Raw genomic sequence first — 15,835 nt, 5'->3', positions numbered from 1 at the left:
AAGACGTCCCTAGATCCATTAAAAAGCATAATTCGTTCAACAGACAAGAATCCATCCTCGCAGCCCTGCTTCAGCGTCTGTAATGAGTACAGCATCGATTCCGAAGATGGAACGTCACCAAGAGACAGGCATTTCCATACTGGTGATTGGTGCAGGCATCGCAGGTCTGAGTTTTGCCATCGAGTCCTACCGGAAGGGCCACGCTGTCCGCATTGTCGAGCGTCGTTCGTCCCAGGAGAGCGCAGGTGAGCGGCGGGTGCAACTCATAAATTCTACGGGCTAACATGGTGTAGGGGAGATGATCATTATCACAACTTCTGCCCTACACACGTCAAAGAAGTGGCCAGGATTCATGGAGCGCGCCAGAAAGAGAGCGATTCCTCCAACGCTTAAAATGAAGAAGTTCAACGGCGATGTCGTAGGAAGCTTCAACCTCGGTGACGAGAAGAACACATCCATGGCCATCTATTGATCGGAGCTACACAAAGTGCTTCATGAATATGCTTCACTTCTCGGAATTCCGATCGAATTTTCGACAAATGCTGTGGATTATTTCGAAACTGAAGACTATGGCGGAGTAGAACTAGCGGACCGCCGCAAGCTAACCGCAGATATCGTGGTGGCTGCGGATGGAGTTGGCTCGAAATCATGGCACCTTGTGGGCGAGAAAACTGCCCCAATAAGCTCGGGGTTTGTGTTGTACAGGGTCACCTTCCCTGCTGCACCTGCATTTGAGAATCCAATCATTAGAAAGGAGTTTGAGGGCGTTGGAGACCGTGGGATCCTACATGCTGGCCCGGGAGCACACATGGTTACCTGCCTGTCGGGCGACAAGATGTGTTGGATGCTGACTTGCAAGGTAAACGTTTCCTAATGTCTTTTCCCATATCGTGCAGATGCTGACACCAAGGGTAGGATGATGACGACAAAGGCGGAGAAAGCTGGTCTCAGTCGACTTCGATCGACAAAGCCCTCCAAGCGACCCGTGGCTGGGAGCCATTTATCACCGAAGTCATCAAAGCTACGCCCGGCCATACTGTTCTCGACTGGAAATTGATGTGGCGTGACCCCCAGCCGCGGTGGGTATCGCCGATCGGTCGGGTGGTGCAAATAGGAGACTCCGCACACCCATTCCTTCCGATCTCAGCTAGCGGTGGGACTATGGCGATGGAGGACGCATTCTCTCTAGCTACTTGCTTACAGATCGCGGGAAAGAAGGATGCATGTCTCGCAACCAAGGTGCACAACCATATGAGGTACGTTAGCAATTGCTAGAACCTTCGTTTCTACGCGCACATTAGAAGTGTCGAAACAAGATTGACAGGCTTTGACAGGTTTGAACGGGTTTCGTCGGCCCAGAAGACGGGTTTCAAGAACCGTGAGGTGTTTCACAACACAGACTGGGATATCGTCGCTAAGGACCCAGAGGCCATGGGAAAGATGGTTGGGGACTGGGTCATATACCACGACCCAGAGCAGTATGCCTACGACTCGTACAAGAGCTGCGCAGACCATATATTACTGAGTGTACCTTTCGAGCACAGGAATACTGTACCGGGATATACATACAAGCCCTGGACTGTCAAACAGCTTCTTGAGGACTCCAGCGCAGGCAAGCCTATCGTTGATGAAGGGGTATGAAATTAGATGAAGATGGGAAAAGTGTGGGCGTAGGCAATGTAGACGGTCGCAGGTCAAGTACTGTTGTTGACGTGGAAATTGTTATCGTAGATTCTGTGTGATAATCTGCACGTAATTTTACCAAAGCCGGAATTTCGTGTTCCAACCTTGTAAAGAACTAGATGATCTGAAACTTCTGAAGTTGCATTTGGAAGGCCTTATACGCGACGGGTAAGAGAATCGCAATGCCAACGCGTTTGTATCTGCTCTCGTCTACTCGCTCGAGAAGAAGCGCCCAGTAGACAAATTCCGGATTATGCTCTGTATGGTAGACTACGTCATCCTAATAGATCTCAGTCTTTACATGTTGTAGATGAAGGGAGAACTCTCACAATAAGTTCACGTTTCACGAATGATTTCCGGACCAATGGTTCACTCTTGAATGTTTGCTTTCCAAGGAACCATGCGTGACTGTATGACTTCATCGCGTCATTGTCGAAACGTGCAGTCCCAAGATTTGTTTGATCATAATCGTCATCGATGTCTTGCGTGAGAATGTAGGAGGAAGCGGGTCGTTCGCTCCATTTGTCGTAGAGAGACTGTACTTCCGGCACCTGTAGGTCACGTGCGGTATACCTGTCTCGCACATAGCTTGGAGCTGGTCTAGCGGTGCTCAAGTGACCTAAAACCTGAAGATATCCTTCAGAGGTGATCGCCAATTCGTCGGACATTGTCTCGAGGAACACAGGTTTCGCAGCCAAAACCTTTTGCGGCCATATCTTCGCACTCCCCGCTGTAGTCCAAGTCGATGGCGGTATGACAGACCATGTACCGTCAGAATCCACGAAGAGAACTTCCTGCGGCCATATTTTAGCACTTCCAGTAGTGATCCAACTCCATGAGGGCTTGTGTGATAGTCTACCATTGTCAAAAAATGGACCATCCTTGAACCAAAGCAGCTGATCCGTAAGCTGGTCCTCCCAGACACCGTAATCTGGAATATATCGAGCCTTCTGGGAACGTTGGTACTCTTCAGCAACTCCTCGTATAGCCTCAGTGCGATCTGAGGGGAATGTCAAAGCTCTTCTTGTATATTCACTCAAGAGCAGGAACCAACTCTTGTTTCGGCGAAAATCCAGGAAGGATTCCCCAGCCTCATTCACTGACATTGAACTGCACCTCCATGTGATTCCACGTGGCATGAAAATGATCAAACGCCGCGCAAGATAACGTTCTTGAAGTGCCCATGCCCGAGTTTCTAGAGGTCCATGTGCTGGGTGCCAATCCGATTCGTTAGGCGATTGCACGATGTTGAATGTTCCTTTGACTTCGGCAGCTGTTCTGTAAGGCAACCTATAGACCTTTTCGACTGATCGATCGTTTATGAACAGTCCTTGGCTAGAGTCTTCTGCGCCTGAGGCTGCTATGACGAAAGCCGCATTTCGGTAGACATCTCCCATCTTCTCTGCTTCCGAATGCCAATCTCGGCTATTGCCTTGTATAATACAAAGAGAGTCAATCCAGATGTATTTGATGCCGATGGATCGTGCGATGTTCACAAAATCCTGGAACGTTCTAGGCAAATCTTCGAATGCGATGCCGTTTTGATGTTCCCCGAAATTTGTAGGCGTCGTGCAAAGCGGTTGCTTTTGCACTGAGCCCCAGCAGTGGCTATCAAGATATTAGTAACGATTGTAACTGACCACATACTTTGTTTCAGGGCTGTCATAGTTACAAGTCCGCGGGTGAGAGAACATCGGATGTCCTTGCTGCTTCTTTTTCACCTACGGTACTACTGAGACGTAACAAAAGTCATAGAACATACTGTCACTGGATTAATAGACATTCTCAAATAGCATTTGCTGTGTAGTCTTACCCTTAAGGCCAAGTACCGTCCCTTCATGCCCTTACTCTTGACAAGCCTGATCGAGGGTTGAGCATGATCTTCACAGAGCGCAAGAATACGAGTGGGCATTGGCGTTTTAGCCTCAAGTTGGCAACGTTTGTGAAAACGGCATCTCTTTCGCCAATGCTGGATTAGGTCGCGTATCTGGTGCATAGGAAGGTCAGCTATTGGTGGGCGATCAATCAAAGTTTCGCATGCAGGGCTTCCTGCATTCTATGGTCAGCGAAGCCAAAATAACAAAATCACAGCTTTTCACCTCTATCTGCCCATAGTCTGAATTTCTTGCCTCTGATATGGGTCCCACACACCCGATTTCGGTGCTCATAGTTTCGATATCGCGACGTAAACCCGCTACGAATGAGAGATGTTCTCAAATGGGCTGGTGTGGTTGGTTCGATTGATGAGATTAACTCACACAGTTGGCATGACTCCAGCCCGCGACTTGGGACGAATTCGTCAATTCTGTTGGGCTGGTCTCCAGTTGTCCCGAGGTCTTCTGGGAGTCGCACAATGAGTTTGGTAAACTCAATGCAGAAGTCGCATAATATTGTGATATCCTTGATCATTGGTCCTACCGTAGTGCCGCATTCTTCGGTGTTCATGGCGAAAATAGTGCTGCCCTCAAACCAATCTGTAGATTGAATGACCTAAGAGCGTGTTTAGGCTCGATTTGAGTCAGCATTGACGAGCCGTTGCTATCTGCATGAGAAATTCGGGCTGACGAGTAGTCATAAAAGGGGAGAAGGATAGGCATCAGTAGTATGTTGATACCGACACGTACGTCTAAGCGAACCTAGCAGCCTTGTGTCAGCTGACGAATGATCGTATTGATGGCAGGCTGCACCAATGTCATCATCGTGCAGGTAGGATCAGCGCTCAATGATCATCATACCTGATCATAAGCATCAGATGAACGAAAAGACATAGTGAAAAGACCTTGCGCACGATCCAAAATCCGTATACAATGACAGTGCAGTCGCGTAGGCTCTAAATAATGTTGTTGAGATGCCGAGATGTTTGAGTGGGCACCAACTTCGTGCCCCGCACGTTCTCGGAGATCGCAAGGTAGCCTGTAAGAATGCCAAGCGAACCGCAGTAGTTCGCCAGCTGCCATCTAGACTTCACATCATCTCGTGCTAGCCAGAGAAACTCAAAAGATGTAGGTAAACGCAGCATTACAATGGTGATTTGTATTGGATGCTTCCTCAATGCTGTCTAATCGCATACTCATCACCACAATCCATCCCTCTTCAACAGTATGTCACCACCAGTCACCCCACTCCTACCAACCATACTCTCCTTCAGGATTCCCGCCTCATACAACTCCCCAATCAACGAAAACAACATGCCATCACAACCCTTCGCCGCCATCAAATTTGCCGTAACAGGCAGGTACTCCACATGTCCCGTAATCGTCGAATTATATGGCGCCTCGCCCAACGGCACAACATAATCCGGCACCTCAGCCATGACCGAAATGCGACTATTGCCGAACCCGAGAGGCACACCAGGCTCGTCCCAGTACGTGTTACGGTACGTGGTGCTGCCAGTGGAGCCAACATACATGACGAGAGACTCAGAGCATGTCTCGGACGACGGCGCGAGGAAGGTTTCATTGGCCCAGGTTTGGAAGATGGTCTTGTTGGCTACGGCGTCCTCGACTGTGTAGGTTTGGTTGTCTCCCCAGCCCCAGCGCGCTAGTGGAACGGGATTGACGAAGGGCAGGCGGCCGTCGTGGATGGCGGCGTAGTCAGCGTAGAATGGCTCGCGAACGAGCTCGGTTTGCTGTTTGGTGATCAACAAGGCGTAAGTGAGGTTCATGAAGGTTGTGAGGGGTGCGATATCCGCGTTCGCAGCGTCGAAAGAGGCGGTCACGTTAAACGCTGTCGCACTAGCGCTGAGGAACTCGGTCACGTTGCCCAGGAAGTCGATCAGAAGCTCATCTGCGACATCATCGACTGTAGTGGGCCAGCCAAGAGTTTGAACGCTCGTTGGGTAGCTGCTGGTGATAGTGATGTTGGGGCCGTACATAGCCTGTGCCGCTTCCATCCAGACTTGCGGGTTGCGAGCTAGCAAGCCGGGCGTGTCGAGCACGGGGCTGAGAGGCATGGTGTGGTCGAGGGAGACAAGTCCGTGAGATGGTCGGTTACCGTAAAGACCTTGAACCTGGGATGGTCCGCGTACACTGCCGCCGGTGTCGGATCCAAGACTGACATCCAACCAGGGGTACGATGCTGTACCAGCTCCTCCGCCACTGCTGGAGGACGAGGTGTCTTGGTAGCCATCGCCCCGAGGGTTGAATGCCTCGTGGTAGTCGACCCAGTCGGCCGTCGCAGTCTCACCGTTGGCGAATTGAGATGTGATCATCTTGCCGACGATGATCGCTCCCGCGTCGATGAGATTCTGAACGGGTGGCGCCGTCGCGTTGGCTGGAGAATATAGCCAGTACCATGCTCGGTTTCCGTTCGAAGTTCGTAAGCCCTTGATGTCGTAGATATCTTTGATGCCAATGCGAACACCAGCGAGCGGCTTCTCAGCCGTCTTGGTGAAGTACAGACGCGAAGGAACAGCAATGGCATGCTTCTGGCCTACAGTGCCTGCGGGCAAAACAGAGTATGAACCGTCACCATTAGCGATCGCAGACTCCGTGAAAGCACCTTGAACATCGGAGAAGAGTCTCCACGCCTCGTAGACATGGCCGGCTGCGTTGATGAAGTAGGGTCCTGGAGCCAATACCTTGGATGAGGTGCCGGATAATACGGTTAAAGACGAGTTCATGGGCTTGAATTCGCTTCCCTGGACGTATATCGCTACAAAACTATGTTAGCTCAAGTATTGAGTAAGCACAGTTCGCGCGTACCCTCCATGAAGCCCTCTTGCCATACGTCATCTTCAGCGTAGCTGGCTGTAAGTGCTGCAACGTCAACACCATAGCCTTGCGCCTTGACCACTGTGAATGGCACAAACATGACATCTTCGAAAGAGGTTGAAAGCTCTTTGCAGCCAGAGATCTTGGCGATTGGCCTCGGTGGCAGGAAGTAATCGACATCCGTCAGCGATACCGTGAAGCCAGTGGAGGACACGGCTGCCTGCACACTGGCGACGATGAGGGACGCGACGCCCAAGGACCGGGAGAGATACATCTTGCCCACGGACATTCCAGACCGTGGCCTGTGGTGAAGCGCGAGATATGCCACGACATGGCTGCAGGTCTGCCATGTGTTTTATAGCTCGGCCGCATATCATCCTCCAACGTCGCCAAAGCATGCACCCCACTGACACAGAGTCATTATTCCGGTCCTTCGCGTAGTTCGTCTTCAATCCACAGCACAAGACATGTCGGTGTCTACCAGGCATGCGCCCAGCCAGGGTAAAACGTGGAAACCACGCAGATAAGCTCTCGGCCCTTTCTCGTGACTGGCCCGCCTCATCGGCACGCCTTATGGGCGCTGCGCATGTACGTAAACGGCGTCAATGATATCGTAAACAGGCAGGAGATAGCTTTCCGATGCCGCCGTGCGTTGCTAGACGCAACGGGTCTTATCGCGTGGTTTGGAGAGGAAGTGGAGATGCGGCTTTCCGAGCGGGGCAAGCGTGGTTGGCGAGCGCCCGAAGAATGTACCGATGACGTGGGTCCACTTGGTACGATAGTAGTCTGCGCAGTTAGTCTCTGAGTACACTCACACCGATGCACTCGCGGCTTCTGACTTTCGCAAGCCGCCTAGAGGTCATCTCACATGTATTCCAATTTCGCACGACGCAAATCTTGCCTGTCATGCTCAAATGAGGGGGCATGTATTGCAACTGCCTCCAAAAAAGACCATTTGAGAGACAATTTTAATGATGCCCTGCGACATAACTTTGTGGCCAGGAATTATTGAATGGCATGATCGTTTAGATGCTTCCATGACTCGGTCTGCTAAGAGGCTGACTGCCAGGCAATGGTAACTTCACGTAGCTTGATTTCGGCGTGACTCCCATTCTATATTGTGGTGTAGTAGATATTCACGTGATATCGCAAAGCCGAAGAGTGTATCAGGAGCTAGAAGCAACCTTGCGATACCTTATTAGACACCTGCCTACCTAGAATAGCTATAAACTTCGATTTACTCTACCTACCCATCCCCCAATCGCGGGTCGAGCCTGCCCCCACATACATACCCAGCCCTCCCCACTGTGCCACAACATCATGTAAGTTGGGAGTCGCACCAACATTAAGCTCAAAGAGCCGATGCTTATATACTATTTTCTCTTGAACGTCAACTTCGACATGGTGCGGCTGTCTTGTCTCGTCATAGATCATAAATTTCTTCATGTCATATGCCGACCATTCGTGTTCAATGAGAGCGCGCATAGTACTTTCAGAAAAGCCATTGGCATCTCCTTCTCGTACCATAATCATATAACCGTTGCTCGAATTACGCAGAAACACCGTGAACTTGGCGCCTTGTCTGCTCAATGATGGTTCGAAGTATACTCCGATTATCTCCGAGGGATCCTCATGCCCCGTCACTGTGAGAATCTTCGTTCTGGCGTCCCAGGAACCGATACTAGACCATGGTTTAAGTATCTCGACGGTCCATGCGGTACAACCCTCGACATGGTAACCCAGAGTTTGGAGACCATCATCGTTGACTACAATCTGCCTATAGCTTTCGTAAGAGTCTCGGGCCCTGAGGCCTCCGTCAAACCGAGTAATTGTGATTGCCTCGACAGTGGACCTTACAGCGACTCTCGAACCCAGAGTCACTGTATGGCAGGAGGATCTGAAAGTTTGAACCCGGGCGCGAGAGACTCTTTTGCTAGAGCTGTAGTCGTACGCTCCAATCAGCGGGATACCGAGAAACTCAAGGTTCGATCCTGTCGAGCAATTGAGTAGACCGATCCATCCATAGTCCTCGTTTGGGTCAAAATGCTTGCCGACCTGGGGTTCTCGCACCCGTGGTACACGAACAAGGGGTAGTTGGATTTGTAATCCAGTATTGGTCAGTGTGAACGCCGTGGCTGATTCCATGGTAATTTTCAAGCCAGCGCAATTTTTAAAGTCCTTGGGAGAGCTCGCTAGAAAATCGCTTAAGTGAACGCGATCACCCATTGAGTACCTCACAGAATTTGGGATGAGTCCTAGAGGATCATCCATATCTGAGTCCAGGCCCCAGGCGAGAATAGAGTCATCGGCGGTCTTCCGGATGATTTCCTCCTGGAGACGAAGAAAGGCCCGTTCGCCCTCCCCATACAAAAGTGGCATATTTATGTTAAATATTCCAAGCAGGCAGTAGGCGATGTCTTCTACACGTGTCGTATGTCTCGTTGAGGCCCATGACATCTTTTTGGCTACGCAGAAAGAGTCCAGTCCCGTCCCGGACGACCAAGGACTCCGCATGTCAATTAAAGCATCTGTGTCTATCTGCGTAATCTCTGCTATCCATTCCTTGTAACCAATTTTTGTGCCCAAATAGTCCCACCATTCGTCATAAAAGACGACATGATGTGGCGCCAACAACTCTTGCAGTGTCCATCCTCGTGTAAACCATCTACTCTTGGGGAAATCTTCGTCCAGGCTGGGTTTCAAGACGTCGGCGAGATAGGCGTAACAGATAGTTGAGTCCTTATACCAGGTGAACATAGAGTTGATCGCCTCGGACAGCTCTGCACTAGAACTTTTGTCAATGCAGCAGGTGTCAATCCATGCGTAGTTGAGCCCGTCACTAAGCGCTTGCTGGCAGGTAAATTCGATTTTTTTATAGCCAGATCGGGTCGTAGGCTGACCAAAGGAGAGATCCGCAAAGGACACCTCGTCGTGGCCCCAAGCGTGTGACAGAATGGCATAGCGTGGAGTTTTATCACCAAAGAACTCTTCCAGCTGGAGTGTGGAGCAATTGATGAGGCGCATTTGAGAATTCCTTGCTGCTGTCGTCTGTAGGGTAGAACAAGTTCAACGAGATCGTGACGTTACTATGCAACAGCGTAGGTATGGGTGGTGTTATTTGCACTGTGGGTTTGGGCTTAGCACGGAGATGATACCAGCACTCAGTAGTAGCGTGTCAAGATCGTATTCGTGAGCAATGTCGAAGTGCAAGACGACGTGCGAAAGGTGCGGCTGAAACGACTGATGAGGATCAATATGAGCAGTGGGGCTATGCTCCTCCGAGGCTGAGAAGGAAACGCTCAATTCGCGACCAAGCATGAGCTGCTTCAGCCCCGTCACGCAGACAGGCCGTACACGGCGGGGCTATGCATGGCGTCTGTACAAAAAACGAACGGAGCTGGAGGGGAGGGTACAGAGGGCCAACCATATGATCATGGTGCGGTATCTAGTCGACGCCGTGGCTGTTGCCTAGGCGGACGGGCGTCGTCCAGGAAGCCCTCCAGACCACATCATGTGCGCATCAGCTGGCGCGCGTTGATGATCTGGTAGGAAGGACAACAGTTCAGCGCCGTGCAGAATCGGGAACTGTAAATGTGCATGAGCGTAATTTCATGTTGGTCATTGCTATTGATAACGGGGATTAGCGAAATTGGAGGTGGGTGGGGCGATTTGGGGTTGCGACTTGGCGGGAAGGCGGCCGAGATGCGACTTCCCAAGCCCGTGGCTCTGGGAAACTGCCATGTCTTTCAACACAGCGCCGCGCCGCGCCGTCACGTTTTGCACATTGCGAGAAGCGTATGACCAACCCGAGACCCAAAGTTGTTGTCCTCCCATCCGTTGACAGACGTTGATGGCATCAAGCGTAACCATTTTCTTGATTGTCTAGTGGGCCTTCTGTTCTTACGGTTGCTAGCTTTGCGCTGACAGCACTTTCTCCACAATCAACGACTCAACAAATGCCACAGCAGCACGAATACCTATGCCAGCAATTTTATCCCCATCTCCCAGATTCGGGTTGAAAGAACACATAGTAAAAGACACCGGAGTGGCTTTCTTCGGCAACAGACTCATGCACAGCACTACATCCTCTTCCTGCAGCCCGCCCTCGCTCTCAAACCCATTGACCACGCCTACACTTTTGTCTAGAACATCTAAATCAAGATGCACGAGCGAAGGCGACATATCTCTCTCCTCAAGCCGCTTTTGCAACTCGCCAGGGAAATCCACAGCCTTCTCAGCATCACCCCATATCACATCTGCTCCAGCTTCTTGCACCGTCTTCCGCTGTACCTCGTTCACATCTCTTAGCCCAACATACAAGAACCTCTTATCGTACTTCATCGGTGCATATCCTGGTATCTGCTCCGTATGCCAATGCCAGCTCTTCCCCGCCAACATACTTAGACCCATGGCATCGAAATAACCATTCTGGTTCGTAGAAGGCGTGTCCATGTCGTCGTGGGCGTCGAAGTAGATGAAGTTGAGATCCTTGATGCCTAACCCACATGCCGCTCCCACGCTAGCCATGCAGTTGCCAGAGAGAATAAAAGGGAACGAGTTGTTAGATTGCGCTTTGCTGACGGCCAGGGAGGTCAGGCGGAGGATTTCGAATGAACGGCCTATCTCGCCTTCGAAGTCGTCGACGGGAGGTATTTCGTCGATGTCGACTTTGATGCCTAGGTTCTCGAGCGAAGAGACCAGACCGAGTGTGCGGATGCGGTTTGGGCCATCGCCGACGCGGTGGTCGCGAACGCCGACGTGGTAAGGTGAAAAGATTATGGTGAGCGATGTGGCAGGCATGTTGAGGATATGGTGGTAGAGTAAACGTTTAGAGTAGTCTTGTACATGTCAATTCTTTTTCTAACTGTTTAACAATCGTTTTCTTATGTAGTGACGTCAGAGGTGGAGAGAAACGCCGAATAGAGTCTTGATGCTTAACAAGCTCGGCTGGTGGTGTAGTTTGTCTGCTCTTCTGTATAGCCGACTCGCGAGGGGCTCTACTCTTGCTTTGTAAACCTCAATGCCATGCCGAACGATTCAACTCAGAAATGATTGCACTGACGTCATGCCCAATACCGCGTCGCGCACGCGTTACCCTTCTTCGTCCTTTTATCAGTATCGCGTCTGCATGTCAGTTACTGTAGGAGTCTGAAAACGCGTGGATGGTGATCTGTTAAGCGAATGGAAATGCTGGTTTAGTGTTGCCGGCCTGGGGTAGTAGTGAGCACGGCCACAAAGAGGAAAGCGCGCCTCTTCCAGACGCGCCAAGGGCTGTCCACATTATTCTGTCACTACTCCTGCGATACATTGCGCAAACCTCTGCCGCCACACGAACACGTCCCAAACGCGTCCACGCCATCGCATTCGACACGCCGACATATCGAAAAACGGCACATAATCGACCGCGCCATTGTCGTCACATCACTCACCCAATTATACGCGGCGAGTAGCCCAAACAGGCAATATGCCGCGGAAGGCCGCTGCGAAGAAGGAGGAGCCTTCGTCGGATGAGGCGTCGGCGCATTCAGATGTCGAGATGCAGGACCAGCCAGACGACACAATGAGCGGCTTCAAGAAGTTTGGCGTAAGCACGACCCCGTTCGCGCCTTCCTCGCCGCGACACCAAGTCGTCAAGGTGGTGGAAGGCGCGATCAAGTGAAGGACATGGGCTGACATTGCAGGCGCAGTACAACGTCGATACCCCAGACTACACAGTACGATGACTCCGAATTCCCACCGCATTCACCCAGTCGACGGACTAACACGCGCATAGGATTCCGACACCAACCCCAACACCACAGCAAACAGTGTCGCAGGGGACAACGCGCCACTCGACGGGCGAAAGCGACGCGCCGAAGAGATGAACATGCGAAAGAGCATGTACGGCAAGAAGGCTGAGGGTCTAAGGGCGTCCAAGGTACGCGACGTCACTGCGCATCGCACTGCATTCACCAGTGACAAGACTGACTTGGCTTCTCTCTACAGGAAGACGACACCATTCGCCGCTTTCGATACCTCCTCGGTCTCACTGACCTGTTCCGCCACTTCATCGACACGAACCCCAACCCGCGCATCAAGGAGATTCTCGCCGAGATCGACCGCCAGGATGCCGAAGAGACCAAGCGATCCAAGGCAAGCAAGATACGGAAAGGCGGCGCCGCTGCGGAACGACGCAGAAAGACTGAGCAGGAGGAGGATGCCGAGCTGGTGCGTGAGGAGAAGCACGGTGGACACAACGAGACTGTTTTCAGGGAGTCGCCGGGCTTCATCAAGGGCGGCACCATGCGAGACTACCAGGTCGCTGGTCTCAATTGGCTCATCTCCCTACATGAGAACGGTATCTCTGGTATCCTCGCCGATGAGATGGGTCTTGGAAAGACTCTCCAGACCATCTCTTTCGTCGGCTACCTACGCTACATTGCCGGCATCCACGGTCCCCACTTGGTCGCAGTGCCCAAGTCGACCCTCGATAACTGGAAGCGCGAATTCGCCAAGTGGTGCCCCGAGGTCAACGTCTTGGTCCTCCAGGGTGATAAGGATGCTCGTGCCGAGCTCATCAAGGAGCGCCTGGTGCCTGACGGTTTCGATGTCTGTATTACGTCCTACGAGATGATCTTGCGCGAGAAGTCGCACTTGAAGAAGTTCGCATGGGAATACATCATCATCGATGAAGCACATCGTATCAAGAATGAAGAGTCGTCCTTAGCACAGATGGTTCGCATGTTCAACTCTCGAAGCCGACTGCTCATCACCGGTACCCCTCTCCAGAACAACCTCCACGAGCTCTGGGCTCTACTCAACTTCCTCCTCCCTGACGTCTTCGGAGACTCCGCCGCTTTTGACGACTGGTTCTCGCAGCAGAACGCCGACTCCGACGCCGTCGTCAAACAACTACACAAGGTCCTCCGACCCTTCCTGCTCCGACGTGTCAAGGCCGATGTCGAGAAGTCGCTGTTGCCCAAGAAAGAGATCAACCTATACGTTGGCATGTCTGACATGCAAGTACAGTGGTACAAGAAGATTCTCGAAAAGGACATTGACGCTGTGAACGGCGGTGCTGGCAACAAGGAATCCAAGACTCGCCTCCTCAACATCGTCATGCAGCTGCGCAAATGTTGCAACCACCCATACCTCTTCGAAGGCGCCGAGCCTGGTCCGCCATACACTACCGACGAACATCTCGTTACCAATGCTGCCAAGATGGTCATGCTGGACAAGCTGCTCAAGCGTATGAAGGCACAGGGCAGTAGAGTGCTCATCTTCTCACAGATGAGTCGTGTTCTGGACATTATGGAGGACTACTCAGTCATGCGCGATTACAAATACTGCCGTATCGACGGTTCGACCGCCCATGAGGACCGTATTCAGGCCATCGACGACTACAACAAGGAAGGCTCGGAGAAGTTCCTGTTTCTTCTGACCACCCGCGCTGGTGGATTGGGCATTAATCTGACTTCTGCTGACATTGTCGTCCTTTTCGACAGTGATTGGAATCCACAAGCTGATCTTCAAGCCATGGACCGTGCTCATCGTATCGGTCAGACTAAGCAGGTCTACGTCTTCCGTTTCGTTACCGAGATGGCTATCGAGGAGAAGGTGCTTGAGCGTGCTGCACAGAAGCTGCGTCTCGACCAGCTAGTCATCCAGCAGGGTCGTTCGCAACAACCTGTCAAGAACGCCGCTTCCAAGGACGAACTTCTGACCATGATTCAGCACGGAGCCGAGAAAGTATTCGCAAGCAAGGGACCCGTCGGTCCAGCCGCCGATGGCGAACTCGCCGACGACGACTTCGAAGCTGTCATGCGCCGTGGTGAAGAAATGACAGAGAAGCTCAACAAGAGGTACGAGACTCTTGGTCTTGACGACCTTCAGAAGTTCACCTCGGACTCAACATACGAGTGGAACGGCGAGACTTTCCAGCCACGTAAGAAGGAGATCGGCATATCCTGGATCAATCCCTCGAAGCGCGAACGCAAGGAGCAAAACTACGGCATTGACTCATATTATCGAAAGACGCTCGTCACTGGTGGACGAACCGAGAACAAGCAGCCTAGGATACCTCGCGCGCCCAAGCAAATAACCATTCACGACTACCAGTTCTTCCCTGATCGACTAGCGGTTCTTCAAGATAAAGAGACAGCATGGTACCGCAAGGAGAACAACCTGAAAGCTCCTCTCCCAGATGGTCCGGATGAAGACCTCGAAGCGCGAGAAGCCGACCAACAACTTGCGCAGCAGGAGATTGATGATGCAGAGCCGCTGACGGAAGAGGAGAAGGCCGAGAAGGAACGCTTGATCGAACAAGGATTCCCTGAATGGAACAAGCGTGACTTCCAGCAGTTTCTGAACGGCAGTGCCAAATACGGTCGTCAAAACTACGAAGGCATCTCGGAGGAAGTTGACGGCAAAGACGCCGACGAGATCAAGGCCTACGCTAAAGTCTTTTGGAAAAAGTACAAGACACTCGACAACTGGCAGAAACATCTCGGCGTCATCGAAGAGGGGGAACTGCGTGTACGACAGTCGGAAGAGAAGAAACGGCTCATTGCAAAGAAGATTGGCATGTACCGCATGCCACTCCAGCAGATGCAAATCAAGTACACCGTCTCGACTACCAACAAGAAGGTGTACACCGAGGAAGAAGACAAGTTCCTCGTCGTCATGCTGCACAAGCATGGTGTTGAGGGCGAGTTTATCTACGAGAAGATTCGCGATGAGATTCGCGAGAGTCCGTTGTTTCGCTTCGACTGGTTCTTCCTCTCGCGCACACCGCAGGAGATTGGGAGGCGATGCACGACGCTCATCTCGGCCATTGTGAGGGAGCTCGGTGAGGGCGATGTCAAGAATAAAAATGGCAAGAGAGGATATGAGGACGAGGAGACGGAGGAGGAAGAGGAGGTTGAGCAGCCAAAGGGGAAGAAGGCGAAGAATGGGGTCAAGGTATGTTGAATCTTCTTCGATTGCTGGAGGTTGTTGTTGGTGATACTAACGTGAGCGTAGAACAAGCAACTCGATACAGTGAAAGCCAAGGCCTCCCCGGCGAGTGCGACACCGAGTAGGGCGAGCAGTGTTGCTACGAATGGTTCGGCGACCAAGGGCAAAGGCAAGGGCAAGAAGAAGTAGTGTTGTTTTGGCATGAAGTGGGTGTGGGAAGGGAATCGGGGCATGTTGATGTGTGTGTTTTTTTGTTTTTGTTCTGGCGTTATCAAGAATGGGGCAAAGCGCCCGCTTGATGCTTTCTTGTATACTAAGTGTGCTAAGCTTCAGACTACTTCGTCGGTAGAGACGGGGATGGGATGGTGTCGTGTGTTAGCGTTGCATGTGTAGATTTTTTTTTAAAAGATGAATCAATCGTCTGGTTTATGGTACTTGATGTTTCTAGTGTTGCCCTGGTTCGAAATGATAGAACGCTAACAACACTAGGAGATTTGTCGTGCTAT

At 51.6% G+C, this 15,835-nt stretch overlaps 6 protein-coding genes across 6 annotated transcripts; 2 read left to right on the top strand and 4 right to left on the bottom strand.

Moving 5' to 3' along the window:
• Positions 1 to 106: 106 nt before the first annotated feature.
• Positions 107 to 1,807, top strand: CC77DRAFT_1072785 (FAD/NAD(P)-binding domain-containing protein; the record flags this gene model as incomplete). The annotated part of the gene is made up of 5 exons (XM_018529164.1): positions 107 to 245; positions 294 to 418; positions 479 to 859; positions 916 to 1,256; positions 1,335 to 1,807. The coding sequence occupies 5 exons, from the start codon at positions 107 to 109 to the stop codon at positions 1,639 to 1,641; spliced, it is 1,293 nt and encodes a 430-aa protein (XP_018384210.1). The 3' UTR covers positions 1,642 to 1,807.
• Positions 1,808 to 2,370: 563 nt separating this feature from the next.
• Positions 2,371 to 4,056, bottom strand: CC77DRAFT_1021691 (HET-domain-containing protein). Its single transcript, XM_018525309.1, has 4 exons — positions 3,783 to 4,056; positions 3,498 to 3,732; positions 2,543 to 3,291; positions 2,371 to 2,477 (listed from the first exon to the last, which is right to left on the bottom strand). Exons 2-4 carry the CDS (start codon positions 3,593 to 3,595, stop codon positions 2,455 to 2,457), a joined length of 870 nt encoding a protein of 289 aa, XP_018384209.1. The 5' UTR covers positions 3,596 to 3,732; positions 3,783 to 4,056; the 3' UTR covers positions 2,371 to 2,454.
• Positions 4,057 to 4,756: 700 nt separating this feature from the next.
• Positions 4,757 to 7,100, bottom strand: CC77DRAFT_991928 (glutamyl-tRNA amidotransferase; the record flags this gene model as incomplete). The annotated part of the gene is made up of 2 exons (XM_018536366.1): positions 6,387 to 7,100; positions 4,757 to 6,336 (listed from the first exon to the last, which is right to left on the bottom strand). The coding sequence occupies exons 1-2, from the start codon at positions 6,682 to 6,684 to the stop codon at positions 4,757 to 4,759; spliced, it is 1,878 nt and encodes a 625-aa protein (XP_018384208.1). The 5' UTR covers positions 6,685 to 7,100.
• Positions 7,101 to 7,605: 505 nt separating this feature from the next.
• Positions 7,606 to 9,419, bottom strand: CC77DRAFT_1032263 (HET-domain-containing protein; the record flags this gene model as incomplete). The annotated part of the gene is made up of 2 exons (XM_018526722.1): positions 7,606 to 7,618; positions 8,629 to 9,419. 2 exons carry the CDS (start codon positions 9,417 to 9,419, stop codon positions 7,606 to 7,608), a joined length of 804 nt encoding a protein of 267 aa, XP_018384207.1.
• An 843-nt stretch (positions 9,420 to 10,262) lies between these two features.
• On the bottom strand, positions 10,263 to 11,589 carry CC77DRAFT_1021687 (Arginase/deacetylase). The gene has a single exon (XM_018525308.1). The coding sequence runs from the start codon at positions 11,193 to 11,195 to the stop codon at positions 10,305 to 10,307; it is 891 nt and encodes a 296-aa protein (XP_018384206.1). The 5' UTR covers positions 11,196 to 11,589; the 3' UTR covers positions 10,263 to 10,304.
• An 81-nt stretch (positions 11,590 to 11,670) lies between these two features.
• Positions 11,671 to 15,762, top strand: CC77DRAFT_965800 (hypothetical protein). Its single transcript, XM_018535721.1, has 5 exons — positions 11,671 to 11,979; positions 12,077 to 12,109; positions 12,169 to 12,312; positions 12,381 to 15,335; positions 15,396 to 15,762. The coding sequence occupies exons 1-5, from the start codon at positions 11,860 to 11,862 to the stop codon at positions 15,516 to 15,518; spliced, it is 3,375 nt and encodes a 1,124-aa protein (XP_018384205.1). The 5' UTR covers positions 11,671 to 11,859; the 3' UTR covers positions 15,519 to 15,762.
• The last annotated feature ends 73 nt before the right edge of the window (positions 15,763 to 15,835 follow it).

This window comes from Alternaria alternata, assembly GCF_001642055.1.
Source record: "Alternaria alternata strain SRC1lrK2f unplaced genomic scaffold CC77scaffold_14, whole genome shotgun sequence".
NCBI classification, from domain to species: domain Eukaryota; kingdom Fungi; phylum Ascomycota; class Dothideomycetes; order Pleosporales; family Pleosporaceae; genus Alternaria; species Alternaria alternata.
The sequence above is the reverse complement of the archived record's forward strand: the minus strand, read 5'-3'. Positions and strand labels throughout refer to the sequence as shown.